This window comes from Notothenia coriiceps, unplaced genomic scaffold, assembly GCF_000735185.1.
Source record: "Notothenia coriiceps isolate Sejong01 unplaced genomic scaffold, NC01 NC01_scaffold00011183, whole genome shotgun sequence".
Taxonomy (NCBI): Eukaryota; Metazoa; Chordata; class Actinopteri; order Perciformes; family Nototheniidae; genus Notothenia; species Notothenia coriiceps.
Genome location: NW_011343884.1, coordinates 261,140 through 283,253, shown reverse-complemented (window position 1 = coordinate 283,253; position 22,114 = coordinate 261,140). Strand labels below are relative to the sequence as shown.

Sequence of the window (22,114 nt, the reverse complement as noted above, 5' to 3'; positions counted from 1 at the left end):
TTTCTGCCGGAGAGAGGGGAATTTATCCCAAAGCTTGCCGCTGTATGTACTCCCTCCATCTGACAAGAGGGAGCCTCGTTGAGCTGCGAGTGTCACTCCACGGATTTCACTCCGTTACGGAGGGGTAGTGTGTAGGGCAGTGTTTCTCAAACTTTTTCATACCAAGGACCACTTAACCAGTAAAAAAACACACAAATATCCAAAAACACATAGTTTTTCTAGAACAGATTACAAATCGCCTGAAAATGGTACAAACAAGTGGCAACATGTGTGACGAAGGTGTGGCGCTGGGCTATATCCTGCAATCAACAGTGAAACTTAAGCTCGCTCCATGGTGGAGATATTTCCGCGAGAGTGCGGAAACCTTAAATGTATTTATTTATTTAAAATGTGAAATTTTACCAATATACTCACGGACCACTATGGGGTGCTCACGGACCACCAGTAGTCCGCGGACCACACTTTGAGAAGCACTGGTGTAGGGGTAGGGTGTAGGGCAGGGATCACCAACTACATTTGTCCAAGGGCCAAAAATATTCCTAGAGACACTTTCGGGGGCCAGCGATTTTATATATAGCCCTGAATTTTGAAGTTGTTGACCGGGGGGGTGTTACGGCCCGTCCACACACAGGCATGAAAAAAATCTTTCAAAGCTTCGCCCATTCACTTGAATGGGGTGACGTAGAAGATTTGTAATCTTCGCCGAACTGCATTGTGGGGAGCGGAGCATGGCTTTGCAAGCATCGTGAGCATCAAAAGTTGAGCAATGTTCAACTTTTGATGCTCCCGATGCTTTCGAAGCTGGCATCAGCCAATCAAATCCCGTTTATGCAAATCCCGCCAGTGCAAGCGCTAGCCAATCAAACCGCGTGCAAGCTGGGAGAGCCAGACCGCAGTTCATTTCCTCATATTCCAAACGAGAAATTACGGTAGCAAATCACCCGGTTCTTTACGACCAGAACTATTTACCGGGATACAAACCGGAGGAACCAGGCATTGAGGGAGGTGGCAGAGACAGTGGGTGAAACCGGTAGGTTTTCGCCTGTTTGGAGAGTTTATATCCAGTTTACTTCGTTTAAACATTGCTATTGCTTTGTATGTCGGGGGCGGGAGATTCATGTGATTGGTTGTTGGTCGCGTTGCTCGCAAAAAATCCCCAAGCTTCAGACACGCCCAGCTTCAAGATTTTTTTCCGCTGCTGTGTGGACGTACCGAGGTGACGAAGTTGTACTACTCCGAAAAACATTCGGTGTATTGAATTTCCTAATAATTAGAATTATTCTATTTGGTACTTAATGAAATCTAACTTTATGTTTTGGTTTATAATTTATCAATTTTAATATCGAAAGGTGTTCATCAGGTTCCGTTGTGCGTTTACATATGGATTGTTATTTATTGGTATAGGTAAAAATATACATACTTTTCTGTATCCTTGCAAAAATTTCTTTCGCGTTGTTTGCCCGATAGTTGGTTACTTAGAAATAAACCCTCCCGTTTTACCCTTTCCGCTCAACGGACCGGACGTCTCAGAATCTACACGGTATCGCTTCTGAAAGTGTATTGGGATTATCATATACTCTTTCTTTTCTCGGTACATAGTTTGTGTCCAGAGAAAAAGTATAGAATAAAGGAGGTCGAAACGAGAAATTGTGGAAAATACAGAGGTATAGAGAACTTATAAATCGTGTGTTCCGTATTTTGTAACATGCAAAAAGAAAATACTTTAGACTAGGACCCACCGGTATGGAAATGATACAGAAATCGGACTCGCTTGAATCCCTCTGAGGCTCAAACCGTCGCTCTATGGCTATAAACTTGTTCGCTTAATGGTTTATAGCAATCCTAGACGTGAGGTACGGGCTACAGAGACAATATTAATATATATCTGCGGGGTTGTAGCACTTGTTCAGCTCATAGGAAGTGTTTGCCAAGATAAGTTTAAGATTTAAAGGTGACCGAAGTTGAGATTACGGCGCCGTTTTACTCGAGAGGAAAAGAAGGGAGTTAGATCTGTTGTCAGTGTGTGCGTCCGTGTGTGCGTTCCGGGGCAGATTTGAACGTGGTTTGTAATGGTGTGTACGTGTCACTGTCTCTCGTCCCGAGCGTATTTTACAGGCGAACCGAGCTTCGTGATAAATTGTGGCCCCGGTCGTATTGCTGAAAGGTGAACGGGCGAGCCCGGGTTGATTTTTTTTATATAAGACGAATTTTTTTTATTTAACAGAGGGTCACCATATGGCCATGAGAAACTGGTTCGTTTACTAACAATTTAACCAAAGCCAAATAATTGCGATTTTGTTAGTGTATCGCAAAGCACTTCCGCCAACAGGGCAACAAACCCACTTTTCCGTTTTGCCCGCGCTGCAGTCCGGACGATCAGGAAGAGCACAACGGGTGTGAGTTTAACACTCGAGGCGCTTGTATAATCTGGCTCCCCGAAGTTGCTAGGCGCTAACCGACATTTTAGGTCACTGGTAGTTGACCGCGGGCAACGGTCCGGCGGCTTGTACCGTTGCGGTCTGTAAAAGTAGGGGCCGTGCGCCGACACCGTCGAACGCCTCACCAATCCACGGTATTACGGGGTGGTTGAGTAAAAATAAAAAGTGTTGCAGAGAACTCATTACACGTCATCGGCCTCGAGGGTGTCGTCGACGCCCTGTCATCGGACGCATGACCATCGGAAAGGGGACGGGACTTTTTCTTCAATAGGAAGTATATCGCAACTTCTCTAAGTCGGCACTATTTCCATCCGCCCGGCGACGCCCAAGGATACCGAACTCGAGCTAACCGACCGCCAGGCAGGTGTGTGCCATGTACTNTCTTGAGTAGCGTCCAACTTGTTGGGTGGTAACCGAGGCTAACAGTGGGATTTTTAGGGTGCCCTAGCGCTTTGGGTGACGTTGAGTCGGTAGACTGGGCTCCCACTGTTAGCCTCGGTTACCACCCAACAAGTTGGACGCTACTCAAGATGGCGCAGACAAATCAACTTCCGGTGAGACCGAGACCGAGGAGCAAGGAAATGAAAAATAAGAGAAGTAAGAAAGGGCCTAAGGCCCAATCCCAAACCACTCCCTCGACCCTACCCCTCCGTGACGGAGTGAACACTCGCAGCTCAACGAGGCTCCCTCCTATCAGATGGAGGGAGTAAATACAGCAGCAAGCTTTTTGGGACGGCCTCCCCTCTCTCCGGCAGAAACAGGAAATGCCGTAACTGTATGTAACAACGGTTTCAAATCAGCATCTCTTTGACAAAAAATTAAAATTAATAACTCAAATAAAACTCCAAACATCTTTAAATGTGTTACTTTTTTGTAAAGCTATTTTTGTTTTAAACCTGATTTTTATAAGCTTCTTAGTTTTTGCAACGGTCTGTAAATACTGTATACACAACTTTATAATAAAATGCACACATTTACCTATTTCTAGACTAAACACAGGTATGATCCTAAGTTAAAAACATATGAAGTTATCATGAGGTTGTTAACATCGCAATTTATCAGTGGATGTTTGCTGGAACTACTTGTAAACAGCGTCACTCAGAGGTCAAGGAATAGACGATAGGGTTAGACGTTAGGAGCTGATTTTTGGATTATCCGACCGCAACCCTAGATACAGCGTGGGAGGCGGGGCCCCTCATTCAATCCTATGAGAGTTGCTCATTGGCGCATGATGATAAAATGGCCCAACTTTTCATGAGAGAGCGAAACGTCACAGATTACCCGGCATGCCTGAGAAGTACCCGTATGTGCGCTCATAGCGCATGCGCAACTTTAACCACGCCCCCCAAAATGCTCGTTCACATCAAGCACGACAATTTGCGTATGCGTAACAGCACTACGCATTCATGACAGCATGGTACTGGATTGTTATTATGATAGATTTGTTATTAACGAGGCGGCAGTTAGCAGCTAGCGGCTAGCTAGTAATTATGCTAATTTACACATCAATCGTTATGTACTTTTATATTAAGCTGTAACAAGATCTAGTGGTATCCAAGCAGCAGAGCTTCATTTAGCATGAAATAATTATTGCACTGTATATATATATGTATATATATATATATATTAATGCTGTCAAAATTATCGCGTTAACGGCGATAATTACTTTTTTGAATTAATTGCGTTAAAATATTTAACGCATTTAACGCATGTGCAGAATGGCCCGCCCCATACATCCCACCAGTGGCAGCGCAGGGCTGCTGTTAACGTCGGTCTGTACAACGGAATTGTACCAAAACTACGTCAACCGAATTAAGACCCCGCGGTTTGATGATTGATAGGTGTGTGGGCTGTCTTTCATTTTGACACACAGAATAATGTTATAATAAACATACATACATACTGTATGTTAAATGGATATATCCGCCTTCTTTCATTTATCTTTCCATTCCCACAACAATATACATAAAGAAAAGGCATATTTTGGACATACGGTAGTTCGAATGGTGATTAATCATGATTAATATATTTTTAAGCTGTTATTAATCTGATTAAAATTTTTAATCGTTTGACAGCCCTAATATTATAACTCGCTCTTTGAATGATCACCTTCATCTCTCGATCTCCCAGGAACATACTGCCAGCAGCGGGAGGTGGAGGCTATCACGGAGGGGGTGGAGGAGGACGACTCCTGCTGCTGCTGTGAGCCCGGTCACCTGCCCCACATGCTGTCCTGCAACGCCGCCTTCAACCTGCGCTGGCTGGCCTGGGAGGTGATGGCCACCAAGTACCTGCTGGAGGGCTACAGCATCAGTGAGAACAACGCCGCCACCATGCTGCAGGTGTACGACCTCCGAAAGCTGCTCATCACCTACTACTTGAAGGTACGCTGCATTTAAGTAGTAAATGATATCACTTTGTTAAAGTAAAGAGTATACAAGACATATTGCCTCTTTACTACGTCACTAGTTATAATTATTTAAACATTATTCTGATGTAAACATTTCAACTGCAAGGATAGTTAGTTAGTTGGTTTGTGTCAGTTGAAAATATATGTTCTTGTTACACCAGACCTGACTTCTAATTTTTACTTGGTTGATTAATTTGAATTACATTTGAACTCATATTATCTTATTTCGTTCTTATTTATCTTTAATAGTGCCTATTATTTCTTCTTCTTGTTGTTGTGTTTGTTTAAGCTCGGCTATAGTGTAAATTAGGTCCCTATCTTAACGTATTTCAGAGTTAAAATAAATGTTAAATTCGTTTTTCATATAGATGAATGTGAGCCTAGCTTAATGTCGATGCCGAGACACATTTTGCAGCAATGTCAAAACACCTTAGCATACTTCACGCCCTCCTGTTATCTCTTTTTGTTGTTTATAAGATGATATTTGAATACACTGAATTAACTGAGTCTCTGTTATGGAAGGTAATATTGTGCAGCTCTAATAAGGCATCGACCTTTGACATATTCAATCACCCGCTCTTGTCTCAAGGGCTCTTAAGTATTCGCCTGCCAAAATGTTAAATAGATAGACTTGTATCTATGCATTAATCATTATTACACACGACAGCTTGCCAATAGTTGCTCCAGATGTGTCCAGCATCGACAACACAGCTATCTCTTTCTGTTGTGCTCTCTTTGTGCTTAGTATTTTTGTTTTGATCTGGTCCCTCCCCCCAGTGTATCATCTACTACCTGATCCAGTCTCCCAAACTCTCCACCTGGCTGAAAGACGTCCCGGTGCAGGAGGCGCTGCTGTCCTACACCAAGTGGCACCACATCGAGCGCGACCCTCAGGTCTTTAGTGTGAAGATCGATGAAGACTACGTGCACTGCCTTCAGGGAGTGACGCGCGCCAGCTTCTGCAACGTCTACCTGGAGTGGATCCAGCACTGTGCTGGGAAGATGGAGACGGTACGCCACTTAACGATTATCCTATCAAGCCTCATCATGGGTCTCACTGAACTTTTTTTTTAACCTGTTTAGTCTTTAAAATATCAGAAAATAGTTTTAAAAAATGCCTATCAAAATATTTACATTGATTCTTTTTTCGTACCAGCAGTTCAAAGTCTGACATTCTTAGTTTAATGATCCAGCAAATATTCTCATTTGAGAGGAGGAAACTAGTGATTATCTGATACTGTTTAAAAAAGAATCTGAAATGCTTTAATAATCCCAGGGGGAAATAGATTTTCATTGACAGATGTTCAATTTAGAATGTATAATATAGAATAAAATAAATTACATAACATCTGTGGTGCATCTCGGAGGAATGAGTCTTTCACTGAATAGTTGTTATTCTATCATAAAAACATCGTCCTTTTTCCTCTTTTGACCGGCGAATTGTTTAAAGCAAGAGTAATTACAGTGATAATGTATCTCAGATGACATGTTAAGGTCATAAGAAGACCAACATTTGAGAAGGATCTGTACTTGTTTTTATATGTTCTCTATATGTCTTCATGTTTCCCCTGTCTTTGTGCTTGTGTCCAGCCTGTGGACAGTGATGAAGACTCTCCTTTGGTCACTCTGTCTTACGCTCTCTCCGTCCTGGGGAGGAGATCCCTCGGCACGGCATCGCACAACATGTCCAACAGGTAAACCTTATTCAAGCTAAAGGGCAATACAAACCGTTTATTCAGAGTATCAGTAGCAGGGGCCTACTATTTGCGTTGCCTGCAGTTTGATAGATTCACCTGAGGGGGGCGGTAGAAACCAACTTTTTATCCAAACACTGAACTCATGACTTTCTGTCTTTGTGTGGTTTTATAATCTAAAAACAATCTCCCCTCTTTCTCCTCTTTCCCATTATATCTACTTTTCCCCCACAAACCTCTGCCTTCCCACAAAGTCTGGAATCGTTTCTGTACGGTTTCAACACCCTTTTTAAAGGCGACTTCCGCATCGCCACCAAAGACGAGTGGGTTTTTGCTGACCTTGACCTCCTGCAGAAAGTGGTGGCTCCTGCAGTCAGAATGAGCCTCAAGCTGCATCAGGTAAAGTACACCATGCTTTTTTTTTTTAAATGGCTGACGCTGTTACTCTCAGACTGTTTTCTACAGTCTGATCAAAATACTAAAGTGCTCCATTATGCCTTTCAGGATCACTTCACCTGCCTGGAGGAGACCGAGGAGGCCTCCATCTTGTACGAAGCCATCACAAACTACCGCAGCAGCCTGGTCATCTGCCACGAGAGCGACCCCGCCTGGCGTAAGGCGGTGCTGTCCAGCCGCGACACGCTGCTCACTCTGAGACACATGATCGACGACGGCACGGACGAGTATAAGGTCATCATGCTGTACAAACGCCACCTCAGCTTCAAGGTCATCAAGGTAAGAGTCAATTTTTTGAGTTTGAAAATGTTGTCAAAGACTTTTTAGGGTGTTCCTATTCCTGTAGTGTGTCCTCCAGACTCCTTTATTTACTTACCTAATATAATGGCATCACTATGTCACACTCACGCTTCTATAGGCTAGCGCTCCAACACATTGTACGTGATAGGCTAAGGGGCGGGACATATCTAAGTGGTCAGTGATCAGAGTAAAATGGGCTCTGGTTTCAGACAGAGGGTGAAAAGAGGTGCTGCAGAAAAGGCAGTATGAGAAAAATAAAGATCTTTTAAACATTAAAGCATGTCACAGTAGAGGCACACAATACACATATGAACCTGAAAAGGAGCAGAATAGGGACAAAAAACAAAGTTCATCCAAGCTATCACAAATACCTATCTGTCTTTCTTCTCTCATGGATTAAGCCGAAGAGAATAGATGATCAAATAGTTGTATTTGCTTCCAAGTTTAGCGCTCCTCATATAAATCTCTGTACTTAGGTGACATTATTAGAATAGGGATTTATATACAAGCTATCAGAAGCTGTCGGAACATAGTTTACAGTATGCCATTGTCAATCAAATATTTCTTCCAATGGAGGATGATCAAACAGAAGTTACTTTAAAAAGTATTTATATATTCTTTTATATGATGTAATCTGATTCTCTGTCTGCAGATCAATAAGGAGTGTGTGCGAGGTCTATGGGCAGGCCAGCAGCAGGAGTTGGTGTTTTTAAGAAACCGTAACCCGGAGCGAGGCAGCATCCAGAACTCGAAGCAGGCGCTGAGGAACATGGTGAACTCGTCCTGCGACCAGCCGCTGGGATACCCCATGTACGTGTCGGTCACAGCTAGAAGTGTTGAGCATGACACCGACATTACAAGCTTTCATGACTGAATTTAAAGTTTGCGTCAGTGTTGCTCATTCACCCTCTGCTTGATGCATTTTGGATATGACAAAAAAAAAATCGTTATAGTTTTGTCTATGTGTTAGACGCTGATGTTTTTTCTATATCTTCTAGGTATGTGTCACCACTGACAACATCGTACGCAGGAACACATCGTACGCTCCGCAGCATCGGAGGAGGCGCTTTAAGCTTGGACGCCATACGATCCTGGCTCTGCTCCAAATGGTTACGGTCAGTAGAGAATAAATACATTTCTGCATATTTAAAAGCATATGTTATATTCCCACCACCACAGTCAAAAGCAAAGTCCTTTCCTCCTTGCCTATTCGGACCTCCCTTAAAAACTCTCCCTTTGAGTGTACTGATAACTTAACATTCCTCACATGCTAAAGTCTCTCATCATTTTATATTAAGTTCGGTCTAGTGGGTAATAAGGCAGTGCTGTAACTGAGAGGTCATGGATTCATTTCCTGGAAAAACGTACTTGAATTACTCTAGATACCCGGAAAGCTCAGAAGTGTATCTCAACATTTGATACCAGCTCGGTTTAATTTATTTAGCATTATAAAGCAAAAACATCTACAGTATGTCATATATTTAATCCCTTTCAGCCTGGGGTTGTTGCTCAAGTGGTATTTGGGTACACATAATATTGTTTTCCTTAATCATTTTGCCAAAATCGCTTCAAAGCGAGCTGTATAAGCATTAAGCACACAATGTAATGTAATATGTCTTACACACTGATAGTAGTTAGTTTCAATTTGTTGTTTGTAAAAGAGAAGGCTCTTTTTGACATTGTACTAAAGGAGTGCAAACAATCACAAAAACAAAACAACCTAATTATAAGTGGCAAAAACAAGTACAATATAATTTCCCATTAGAATAACTGTTATTATTGTATTAAAGTTATTGCACTAAAATACATTTAAGCGCTGCAAAATATCCAGTACCCTCTTGAAAAGAAAGTCGATCACTTGAGCACTCATTGTGAAATTGGAAAAGTTTATGAAGTATTAAATTGATAAAACAGCAATAAGAATGTTTTTTTTTTAGCTGTTTAGGGGGGTCTGGGACCCCAAAACACAACATTGGGTTTAAGATCTTAACCCCAATGTAGTTTAGTAACTTCAAAGTGTTTACTTATTATTCAGCTGGTTGTATTTGGTGTAAATCCCTCTGGGTAAGGTGCAAACCGCAGTGTAATGCTGAGTCAGTGCTCCTCTCTGCATTTACAGTTATTGACTTAGTGGAAGTCAGTGCTGAGGAGGGACTGCCAACTTTATTGTCATTTTAAACACAGACACAAGGGCAGTGGGAGAGAGAGGATTGCAGAGTGGGAGGACAGCCAACAATATTACCCTTGTTGCTCCTTTATTCCCTCCGTCCCTCTATCTTTTTCTCTTTCACCCAGTCCCTACAGCATAGCTTATGGTATAGGCTCTGCATTAACCTCTGCAGGTCAGCTAATGTGTGTGTGTAGCTCTCTCTTAAGCTTCTTAGAGGCTGAGTTTTCCTTTCAGATTAGATTAGTTTGTAAATCCGGTTTCATCGGCCTCGAGTTAAAGGTGTATTCTTAATTTCAGTAAGTAGCCGAGGAGCCAGGGAGACGGGCTGTGCCTCGTCAGCTTGAACACATTTAAGTAATTTAAGAGGAAGGCTGCAGTAGTGTGTGTTCCGTCTGCCAGCAGAGTTACGTAACTTCTCCCTTGTTGTGTATTTATTTATGTTTGTTAAACAAGCTAGAATACTTAAGAGTTGCTACATTTTTGATGGCCATTTTGTGTCCCTTAGACTGATGTGAACTAAATAAGTAAATCTGAGCTGTGTGTGTGTGTGTGTGTGTGTGTGTGTGTGTGTGTGTGTGTGTGTGTGTGTGTGTGTGTGTGTGTGTGTTTTCAGGGTGCGTAAGGACAACCTGACCAGCTGTAACAGTGGTGTGAACATGGAGGATGTGGACTGCGGTGCTGGTGGTTCGTCATCGCTGAGCAACAACCGGCCGTCCTCTGTCGCGTCCAACAGCCTGAGCCTCTACCAGCACAGAGCCAGGACCACACACAGCCGCAGGCACCACAACGCAGGTACACACACACACACACACACACACACACACACACACACACACACACACACACACACACACACACACACACACACACACACACACGTGTCTCACTATCCTTTGTGGAGAATCTCTATTGACTGCATTTAATACACCAACCAGAACCATAACCCTAAAATGTGTTCACAGATCTGTCAGCACCAACAACTGTTTTGCATCGAACAGTCCATGTTTATGGTGACTTTGAAACAGGGACTACAAAAGTAGCCTCGTGGGAAACTATTTTACAGCAATGTGCATTAATGTGAAGTGTCCCTGGAATAATGTTTGCAGTAGATATTGTGTAATAAATACAATGAACAATAATGACTTTTACATCTAGTGCATTGAAGTTAAACAGCGAACTGATTTAATGTTATTTTGTATTACAAAGTATTAAAAGGTACATGATTCATCAGACTTATCACAAATAAAACATCTTTACACACATGTTTATTCTTGTTTTAGATTATAAAGTTTTGGTGTGTGTGTGTTCCTGCAGCTAGGAGAGAGCACCGCAGTCGGTCGGTGCAGCCTCAGAGTCAGCGCCCCCCCGTCACCAGCCAATCAGGGCCCATCCTGGACTCAGGCTCCACCCACGGCCTCGTCCAGCGTCTGTCCAACAGTCAGCTGTCCTTCAACACTTCCATAGCCTCTATATTCTCACAGGTATTCACCCACAAACACACACTCTGAAGCATGCATCCTCTAATAGGAGTATAAAACAATAAGAGGATGTTTCTCTCTCTTCAGGTCCCCCGTCTCTCAGGAGCCGGTGGGATCAACTCGCAAATCCAGGCAGCGCAGCATCAGCAGCGCAGCAGCCAGGTTAATGCTAGTTACACTTCTCTACATCCACACCTTCTGTTGACAAACACACGAGATCAGATGAAGATATACATTTTTTTTAACTCACTTGAAAATTATACACTTGCAGTTTACCCAAATCCTGATAAAGGGCAATGAAAACCCTGTATGAAACATGTTTAAATGAAAGAATACTTAGAAAAAAACCATCCTTGAATATTGTATTTTAGACTTAACATACACAGTTCATCTTACAAATGGTTGCTTATCCTATAACTCTAAATATAATGTTTGTCTGAGACGTTTAATTACTATATTGTACACATCATGAAAGATAGAAATAAAGGAAGTCTAATACTGAGAGGTCAGAAAGTTGCTTCAACTTGCAATAGGAACATGTATACCCCCTCCATTCAAACTGAAATGTTTCCATGACAGGATTCTCATGCCACACCAGTTTTCTGTATTTTAAGTGTTGAGCAGTAAACCCCCTGAATTACACTGCATATTGTTTGTGCAAATGTTAAATTGTTTATGTAATTATCACTGCATACTTGAAGCAACATTCAGCATTTTATCCCTCTCATTATAACAAAATCTTATCAAGGAAACATTACACACCTTCAGGCTAAAGCGTGTGGTTATAGTGTAATATTGACTTAAAGTTATTCTCAGTTACAGATAATTGTTGTGCATGAGCATATTTGTGTTTTCTAATCTAATCTTAGTGTTTACTGTACACACCTATGTCTTCCCAGGTCTCCTCGTCTTCGTCCACTCTCAGCTTGCTGTTTGGGAAGCGTAGTTTCTCCAGCGGCCTGGTGATCTCCGGGCTGTCCGCTGCTGAGGGGGGGAACACCACGGACACGCAGTCCTCGTCCAGCGTCAACATCGCCATGGGCCCCTCGCACAGGTCCGGCAGCAGAGCCACGCAGGTAGGGAAAATCAACAGGTGCATGTAAAGGTCCTAATGCAAAATGTAATCCCTTCATCAGTGGCGGTTCTAGACCAATTTGACTGGGGGGGCCAGGCTGGGGCCAGTTATTTTCTGAGGGGGGCACAATAAATGCGGGACGAAAAAGACAAAGAAAGTATGAAGTAATTGTGCATAAGAAAACAATGCAATACAGTTATTGGTGTTTGTTTTAGTACACATGTTTATTTCAGATACTTATAGTTACAGTTTTTACGCTCTAATGCAGGGGTCTTCAACCTTTTTTAGGATGAGAGCTACTTTCAAAAAATAAGTAGTAGTGCGCTACTTTTACTTCTCTTGTTTTTGTTTTTTGAAGTGTATATATTTAACACATTTTAACATTATACTTTGTGTGCTGTTTGGGTCATGTGGGACCCGTTTTCAGTGTTTGCTAAAAGAAAATGTATGCAGTTTAATTATTTTAACCTGCTTTATTTTGGGGTGGACCTCACATCCTCTAGGGGGGTCCGGGNNNAGAGAAAGTTGCTTGCCTTGAGTTTACAGAATACGTAAAATTAAGAAATACAAATGAGATGTTGAAAAATCACATTTTATTCAAAAATAACTTGTGTAACATGCCACAGCTCATAGTTACTAGCTTCAGATCTCTCTAAGTGTGCATGGCATTGTTTGCCAAAACCAAGTTTGTAACTGCTGCTTCCTGTGCCTCATTGAAAATCCTTAACCTTCCACTGACCTCTTGTGTCTCAGTCCTTCAGATAAACACAAGATATTTGGGTTGTCAGGTGTCTGTGTTGCATGAAAGTCAGTCTTACCACTGTACATTGGCAGAGATTTGTGTACATTGTAGTATGCAACATGCCAACAATTCAATTACAGTAATGAAGTAAAAAAAATTTCACACAACAGATATAAGCACTGATTATATCATTAATATGCAGAGCTACAACTGTAACCGTTTTCAAGTCTTAGCCGGATTAGATGGAACAGTTCATCGTGTCTTAGATTAGCTGAATACACTCTGTCTCGTCTAAAACCATGGTCTCTCCCTCCAGCTCTAGCTCTTCTCCTCCTCTCCTCTCACTCCACGCCCACATCTCGTGCTTTCTTGGATTGGCTTCTATTGTGCTGTAAGAAAGTAGTCTGCTCACCTGTGGTCTTTTTATAGTGCTAACATCCTGATTGATGAGCCAACAATTATGCGATCAGGTGTTTGGTCACGTGTTTCTTGATCATTGGTCCATGTGTGAGGCATTTTGAATATCAGTGTTTTAAACCAGCTAACATGTGACTTTATGTCAGATTCCTGTGTCTAACGTGGAGAAACGTGTGCAGTGGTTTGCAAAAAGTGCCATGTTGATTTGCAAATTGTGTGAAAAGCTGAAAACGTGTTTAGAGTTTTGGAGATTTGAGCCGATGTTTTGCTCTTTGAGTGTCAGTTAAAATAATTGTGCTGTATGTATCATTTTAGTGTGTTAGCAATCGAGAAAAACTGTAATTTACTTATGGATAAGGAAATGTGATTTCTTTTTTGCTGAGAAAAGGGCCTTTGAAATGTGGAAACCTTAATACTTGTGGTGTTGTAAAATTGCACCCTGACGGAACAATGTTTTTTTTAAAACTGCATACAGGAACTACATCGCACACCTCCAGTCAAAGAAAGACACAGGCACATTTGGCAAAAATCTATTAAGTATTTATTGTAAGTTGTTACATTTAGATTTCTTTCTCTAGCAGCACTATTTAAATTACAGATATTCAAGGGCAGTTACCATAGATTGGAGTTTTCTCTTAATACAAGATGTCATCATGTAAAGAAAGACAAAGACTGAACCTCAAAATGAACCACAACTGAACACGCTGGTCATGTGACTCGTGTGAAGATAAAGGTGAATAAACAACACTTTCAGTAAACTGAAAGAAGAAAACATGACTGAAATAAACCTGCTGTTAAAATAATTTATAAGAATACAAAACATTTTTTTAATAGTTCACAGGTTTTTTGTGACAATTACAATTTCAGTTGGAACGGTTGCTTGTAATCCAGATTTGTCAAATTGCTGTTTACAGAGTCTTGTAAAGGTCTCTTAGTTACATGTCCATGAAGTAGATTACATGTGGATGATTCAGAGAAATGACACAAAAACCCACGACAGCAACGTGAAAAGACAGCTAACAGAATGTGATTCTTAAGGAACATTTGCAACAAAATATATGATTTCATATTCCAACAATACCTTTGACCCTTTTGCATTAAAACAAAAGTTAGATTATAAATTTGGCATGTTTTATTTCCTAATACGCATCCTGGGAGAGTTGCATTGATAAGTTTATCAGGGAAATTTCAACCCTTTTCCTTTTGACTTTACGTAGCTCAACAATTTATTTTAAAAGGATTTGAATAATTGTTTTTGCTTATTTGAATTAAACGGCACTCTCATGTCAGGAAAAAGGTGATCATCAAAAAAAGGGTGTTTTACAATTTTGCAACTTTTGTAAATTCTAGCCAGACAAAATAATAATAATAATAATAATAAAAAAAAGGCATATTTATGTATTGAACTGGTGACAGGGTTGCACTCCAAAATCTCCTTGTATATTTTTTGTACAATGACAATAAAGGCTTTCTATTCATGCAGAGGATTGCCAACACCAACATGATTAAATGTTTCTCACAATGTACAAATTCCCAAATGCTCAGTCGTGTTAAATCTGTTAAATCCTGTTAGACTCTACAACAGAAGATGGTGTTCAATCGAGGTTGGACTAATAACACAGGAATGTATTTTCTTTGCTACAGTGAAGAGATTCCTGCATATCGGGGCGTTCCAGACAGCGACTTCTGTTCAAGGATTGATTTAAACTCTTCAGCTTACTCGCTGCTGTTCGAAGCTCCAGCATCATTTTTTCCTCACCTAAACATTTAACATCTGAAGCCTTGAGGTCACATTTGCGTTGTGTGGCAAGATGATACATTAACTCTGCATTTTGTTGACCATTAGTGCACAAGGAAAACATCTTCCTTCATGTGAAAAAAACTCAGTCATCATCACATTTTTCAAGCTTCCAGTGGAAAATAGTCAAAGTGAAGCTGGCTGCACTTTAACTGTCCAGGTAAAATTACTCTGCGAGTCATGCATGTGGAAATAACCAACCATAGTGTATATTCGTTAATACAGAGGGGGTCATTTAGTCATTCTGGCAATTCACGAGACACTCGAACAAGAATTAGGAACCCATAACCGCCAATATTAGTGAAACATACTAGAAGAAAAATATGAACCTCTCAAGAGAGTTTCTGATATTTGTAATGTCTGCATACTGCAGTACTTGAATACATACTCATACAGTATCGTTTATAGCAAATAACTGAATTATTTCATTTATTTAGCAAAAAGCATGCTGAATAGAAAAATGTCACTTGTATTTTATCGCGTAAAGTGACAGTAAAATTATTTTTATTTTCACCTGCGGATCATCTCTTAACGACTGTGATCTATCTACAAAGGCATGACAAAAACCAGGAGGTTTAGGCATCTAAATCAATAAAGAGAAAAGTGATTGCCTAAAATTGTTGAAACTTCAACCAGGTACCTGCACAAATATAAACTCTTCCTTCAAGTAGCACAAACACCTCTCGAAGAGGTACAAAAGAGACAATATGAGGGCGTCAGGAGGAGGAATAAACATTGGTGTTATATTTGCTGTAAAACGGGACCATCTCACTTTAACTGCTATTTTATTTGAGAGACAGAAAGAGATCTTGAGGTCTGTTGTGAAGCGTAAAGAGGCACCAAATCACGTTTCTAACCACCTTCAGTCGATAAACCTATCTCTGTTCAGTCATCATGCACTGTGAGTACTTAAGGAGAAAAATCTATACATCAACCCTCCTATTGTCATTTCCACGGAGCTAAATCTTCTGTACAAATAAGAGTTAAAAAATAAATTATCAGACCTAAATCAACCCTCAACTCGAAGCTTAAAGATGCTCTCAGGAGCAGAGTGAACGGTCTTATAAGTAACATAGTATTGACTTTTCTTACACCTTGCATTAGGGGAGTATTAAAAAAACAGAAAGCCCACTTCTGCTGATGTGTCCTAAATCAATGCTACTGTATTAGCACAGTGATAGTCTGACTGGATGTGGCTACATAAAGAATAAGAAGATGAAGGATTGTAGAGTAACTTCCTGCTGTTTGCAGACGACACCGTGCTGCACACTTTTAATTATTAACTCGCACTAACATCTGTGCAGGCTCCACTGACGCACAACAAAAAGATTATCACCATCACATTTTTATCATTTCATATAACATGGATTTTCTTTTTTATTAACAGATGACTGGATAAAGAATGTGACTTAATATGGACAGTGTCCATGCTCAAATTCAGCCATTCAAAGAGAGACTATGCAACTTTTCAACAAAAATAACAAAAGCGTGTGTGTGTTCCTAATGAAAAGTTTAATTAATGAGCAGTAAACTCAACATTTTCTCATTTTGATCTGCTCAAACATTTTGGCGTTGCAGCTTTACTTAGATTGAGTGTAGCCACGAGCGGCTAATCTTAGCTAATGCTAGCAATATTTTCCTAGATCTCACCCTTTTATTGATATTACAGTCAGTTGCTGACTTTATGACTTGTCTCTATTTCTAACACAATGTTTTGGCTTCCACCCATTTACTGTCACCAGTGGCATCTATAGCTTAGGTTAAGCAAAAGATACATAGTCTTGCTTTAAAATTGACCAAATGTTACACTGAAAAATGAAAAAGACATAAGGGCTGGAATAAAGTACTTGTCACAGAAAGTCATGATGTGGTTTCTCCTTAGATAAATAAACGTGTTTCCCCTCAGTTAGGGAATACTGCAAAAGGTCAGCCACTGGTTTTGTATCCTGTTGTAGTCATGAGGGTTAGTGAGTAAACTCTTCTGTCAGTCGTCATTTTACCAAGACTCCAGCACACAGCCACATGTCAGACAACAACACATTTATTTGTTTTCAGCAAGGTTTCTTTTTTATAATCACGAAGGCATATACTATTTTCTCTGTATATTAATTGTTATATATACAGTATATCTATATATATAGATATATAATATTTATATAGAAACAAAAGAAAGCGTACATTTTTGCTGAATAAGATTGAAGAATATCAGCAAAGGGCATTGTAAACCATGGTCCATCAAACAGGTGAAAGGTGCGGTAGCTCGCCCTTTCCCAACTCACCCACAGTAACAGATTTGCATAGGCAAAAATGGGATTAGCCCTTAGACAGTGGATTCCTGAATTCTTTATAGAGATGCAAAATCTAGTTCAGCTCAACACAATTAAAAACAAACATACAAACAAACAAAGAAATAATGTCGACTAGGCCAAGCTCTCTTTAACCCCTCTGGTCATATACATAGTCATTTTTCTGTGCACATTTTTGTTTACAGTGTTAGGCTTCAAGTAGATCTAAAAACAACTTGTACATTGACAACTAGATGTGAAATAAATTAACCAACATGAGAGGTAGTGAAAAGCCTACGGAGACGCTTGTTGTTGTTTTTTTTATACAAAGGAAAAAGAATAAAACGTGTCAGTAAGGCCAAAGCTTCGCAGACCTCCTCCAACCAATCAGGACACTTCAGCTCGCAACCTTTTTTTTTTGTAGTCGATAAAACCACAGCCACGTTTCAAAATCCCACTCACTTAAACCCATGGAAAGTTAAAGACACAAATCTAAAGTCAGCGATGACACTACATCACTTCACATCATCATCATTGCTTGTAAAATCTACATTTGAAATGCAGTTATTAAAAATAAACAACCGTGTACTTTTCCCCACTGTGTACAAGTCACAATAAATTATGAGGAAAGGACGTGAGGCTCTGCTGCGTCTGTCCTCCCTGTAAACCCTGTAAAGTGCTAATGGAGTTAGCACTGGGCAGAGACTGGCTCTCTGCTCACACTGAGGACAGTTGGCTCCCCGCGGTTATTCAATAAGGTACACACATCTCACTATTTATAAATGTAAACTTGGTTTAATTGCACCACGATTTCATTATCTGGTTGTTGGTGAAACATTCTCGTGTTAAATTACTGTGTAGTCAGCAACAAGGAGACGTAGCTGTACTGTGCAGAAGAAGACATTTTCTGCTTTTTATGAGTTACAGGCATTCTTCTATTTAGTCAAAAAGTTATAGAGTTGTCCAAATGCAACGTCTAAAGTGTGATTACTGATCCCTCAGTTTCAGATTTGGCTAGTTACTCTGAATTCTTATGGATCTGATATAGTCGGTGTAAGCATGCAGAGCTCTTCATTATAGCCGCCAAGCAATATCAATCAAGGTAGTAATGTATTGCCCATAGCATGGTTTCAATAAGGAACATTGCAAAATGTTTGGTGATTATTAGTTTAGACTCATCTTCTTGACTTTAAAGTGTCAGTTTTACCGATTTAAAATCAATATTTGACAACAAAACACTTATATTGTCACTTTTATTTGACTTGGCAGATTAATCTAGTTAGCATTTTCAACACTGCAAATATAAATAAGTGTTGAGGAAAACTCAACTATGGATAATCTTTTCTAGCAGAGGACCTGCATTTATTATTCTACTTTTTTTTTTTAAAGATAAAATAAATAATTTCTTACAACTGGCAAATGTTAATTGAATACGGCAAGATTTTTGAATAATCCAAAAGTGGCCTTAAACATTTTGAGTATCCTAACAGGTGTCATGGTTAGTCATTTATAAGATAAACTTTTCAAAATGTATCCAACACAATTGCACTTCATTAGTCTGTGGACATCCTGCACCGTCTACTCTTTAATTTGATCTAGACCAAACTTGGCACATGGACTTCAGGTAGTTAAAAGAGGTGGCAACATGGACGCCTAGATTTATCAATGAGGAGTGGCACTGTTTTTAATTGACACTTTAAGACTGCACTAACCATCACACCAAGAGGTCAGCTATCCATTATGTTACACAATGAATATACTCGGAGGCCGGGTTCATTAAACAAATTAGCATATACTGCACTCATGCACTTTCTACTGCACATCCACAGGCCAGGAGCAAGGTTCAAATGTTCACACCATCTAAAAAAACAAAATGTCCTTTTATATACTACAAAATGTTAATGGGACATTTGGCAAGACCCTCTTAAAGTTATTTTTTTCCTACATTTTCCTGTTAAGTGTGTAACTACACCATACACACACACAGCAATTATCATCGCATGCTGTGAAAGTCAGATTAGAAAACCAGAGTGTGTGAGGGCTGGCAGTTGGCTGGAGGGTTATCATTGGCTAGCACAAGCATGCTGACTGCTTGCCTAAAGCATGCTAACACCTAGTTAGCCTTTTTTCGAGAAGGCTAGCATGTAGCATGACTACGCAAGCGTCTTCGCTAGCCCGGCACGGTAGCTTGTGAGCATTATACCAACCCTCTTCACTAGCTCTGGAAAAAAGGAGTGTCTTGAATGGGTGGTAGCTAACTGAAGGACAAACATACATTCTCCCAGCTCAATCTGCAGGAGAGACCGACATGCACCAGAAATACAGAGAGTCTCAACCTGGTGACCTCGTCACATCTGATATCACAGCATCTTTAAAATCATGTTTGGCACCCGGGTTACGTATCTGCAGCGTGAAACTGGACAACAAACTGCAGGGACTGCCATGTAACCTACAGCATCTAAAAGGTAAAGCCTTACAGTCAAAGGCCAGGGCTCCAAAACCCTATTAGTTGAATCAGTGCCTGCTGCATCTGCGTATGTCCCCCAACCAGTTTTTCCTAATTAAAACACTAAAAGGTAAACCCTATTTATCTGCGCAAAAATCTCATGATGTATCTGCAGTCAACGTGGGTCTATTTCAATTCTCTCCAGCGGTGGTTTCTTCCCCCCCGTTGGGCACCTTGTCAGGCTGTGATGGTCAGAGTCGGAGGGAAAAAGATGGGAGGTAGGGATCGTTGGACAAACTGTGGTTGCTTTCCAGAAAAACTCCAGCAGCACCTGTTCTGCCTTTTCTTACATGTAAAGGCATTGTGATTTTCTCGGTGGAGAGATTTTTTTGTCTAAAGTTCACGAGTTATAATAATACATGTAGCTGCCCAACCACAATTCTAGCCCTTACTTCTCCCAGTTAAAGAATCCTAAAGAAGGACAGTGCTTAGACGGACGGACGGACGGATGGACAGTCGGGTGGATGGGTAGGTGCTGCTGCCTTTACTGCAGAAGCCATCAAATCTGCTCAATAAAAAAAACTGCAATATGCTTCAAATTGGCAGAAGTGTACTTTTTCCCTTCACCGAATAAAGACACCCAGACAACGAGACAGGACCCTGTCTAAATACATCCCAATATTCAAAAATAGTTGCAGTCCGCGGCTTACATCGTCAAGCTACTGTAGAGAGAGAGTTACATGCAGAGCCAGTGCTTCAATTGGTTAAACGGGCAGAGACACCCCGACTCCCACCAACTACTAAGTGTCATGTTTGGACAGTGAAGAAATAAAACGTTTTACACATCGGAGGAATGTGACAGAAATAGAAAAACAAAACAATATGACAGAATGAGTTTGAGAGAGAGAGTATTAAAGTGAGGATAGAAAGCATGAGGTCTAGATATTACAGTACAGGAACAGTTGGCGTGTCCTTTTCGTCTCTCTCTCTCTTTCTGTCCCCACCGCCTGAGGAGTCCTTGTCCACAGTAAACCAGCAGCTTGCCGTCAGGTTGGCCATTTCAACCGACAGCTGATAAGTGGGTTGGCCAGTAACAAACAGCACAAATCGCTAGCAAAACAATCACTGGCCAGCATTCATGGTCTTGAATTGACCAAAAACCAACCAGCAAAGCCCGACCTCGCTCCAGTGGAGAACTGGATATAAATTGCTTAAAAAATATAAATAAAAAAACAACCAGCTATCTTGGATGTCGTTCAGTCTTTTCAATCAAAAAAGAGGGAGAGATTTTTCCAAACCCGACTTCTGGCACCATAGTAGTATTTGAAATGTAAGTAGTAGTCTCGTTGGCGTACGATGGCGATGAGGGAGGGTCGGGGGGGTCTAGGTCTCCAGGCAGGTGCGCCTCTTGTTGGCCAGGAGGTCTCTGTAAACGGAGGAGTTGAGGAAACGGGGGAAGGAGTCGCGGTGCATCAGGGTGTAGATCTGGAACTGGGCCTCCTCGTACATCAGGTTGCTGGGCTCCGCCAGGGTCAGGTTGATTCCTTCTCTGACCCGCGAGTCCAGACTCACCTGAGGAAGACAGATGATACAGGCTCAAAATGACAATGCTAAGACACTCTGATCAACAATGGTTTACCACTTTCAACATCTCCGTATAGCGTGTTGGCATGCTAACATTGAAGTTTTGGTAACATTTAAATAGGATTAAAGCAAAAAAACAAACAAGGTTAATGGGAATACTTTGAACTTTAGTGAGCACCAGGAAAAGCACTATATAAATCACATGTATTATTATTATTATTAGTATAAACCAAAGTATTTTGACAATTTGACACATTTTCATGATAAAGGCATAGAATAGACCCTCCAGAAAAACGCAGGCTAAAATCCTTGATTATGTGATTAAACATGCGGGGTTTTATGGGATTTTATGCGGTGAAATTGCGGGAAGTTGCGAAATATGCGGAAAGTTGCGAAATATGCTAAATATGCGGGAAAAAAGATTAACAATGTTTTTAAATATTGGGCTGTCTTATTTATTCTCTCTTCACACACAACCTGCCACTAACGTTAAACCCGTTTACTATTCAATTAAACACATTCAATGTTTATTTATTGTTAAAAGCAATTGGGCTATTTTAATCTCACACACACACACACACCACCCCCCCACACAACACACACACACTTCTCCGCCTCATTCTGTTTTCATTTACTCGTTCGTTATCTGACCAGCTTCATTCTTGTAGGCTACTCACTTCGTTTCTTGTAGCCCTCGAAAGGGTTTTGGAGGTTGATGCCTCGGTGAACGTGAGTTGTTTGGCTTTCTTGTCCGCAGCAGCAGAAAGCATTTTCGAATGTTTGAATGAATCAAAGTGGGTCGTCACCGTCGACTTTCTCTA

At 40.7% G+C, this 22,114-nt stretch overlaps 2 protein-coding genes across 2 annotated transcripts in view; one reads left to right on the top strand and one right to left on the bottom strand.

Annotated features, from left to right (window-relative positions):
• pcnx2 (pecanex 2) overlaps positions 1–12,786 on the top strand; it is a 34,798-nt gene extending 22,012 nt beyond the window's left edge. The window contains exons 26-38 of the mRNA XM_010772414.1: positions 3,852–3,855; positions 4,569–4,822; positions 5,626–5,859; positions 6,439–6,542; positions 6,797–6,941; positions 7,047–7,277; positions 7,951–8,108; positions 8,297–8,413; positions 10,082–10,260; positions 10,783–10,949; positions 11,034–11,108; positions 11,846–12,022; positions 12,775–12,786. Coding sequence (XP_010770716.1) covers positions 3,852–3,855; positions 4,569–4,822; positions 5,626–5,859; positions 6,439–6,542; positions 6,797–6,941; positions 7,047–7,277; positions 7,951–8,108; positions 8,297–8,413; positions 10,082–10,260; positions 10,783–10,949; positions 11,034–11,108; positions 11,846–12,022; positions 12,775–12,786 — 1,857 coding nt within the window. The remainder of the gene's footprint in view (positions 1–3,851; positions 3,856–4,568; positions 4,823–5,625; positions 5,860–6,438; positions 6,543–6,796; positions 6,942–7,046; positions 7,278–7,950; positions 8,109–8,296; positions 8,414–10,081; positions 10,261–10,782; positions 10,950–11,033; positions 11,109–11,845; positions 12,023–12,774) is intronic.
• A 918-nt stretch (positions 12,787–13,704) lies between these two features.
• Positions 13,705–22,114, bottom strand: part of rgs17 (regulator of G protein signaling 17) — a 20,945-nt gene continuing 12,535 nt past the window's right edge. Inside the window, exon 6 of the mRNA XM_010772410.1 lies at positions 13,705–21,281. Within this exon, the coding sequence (XP_010770712.1) occupies positions 21,093–21,281 (189 nt within the window). The 3' untranslated portion in view covers positions 13,705–21,092. The remainder of the gene's footprint in view (positions 21,282–22,114) is intronic.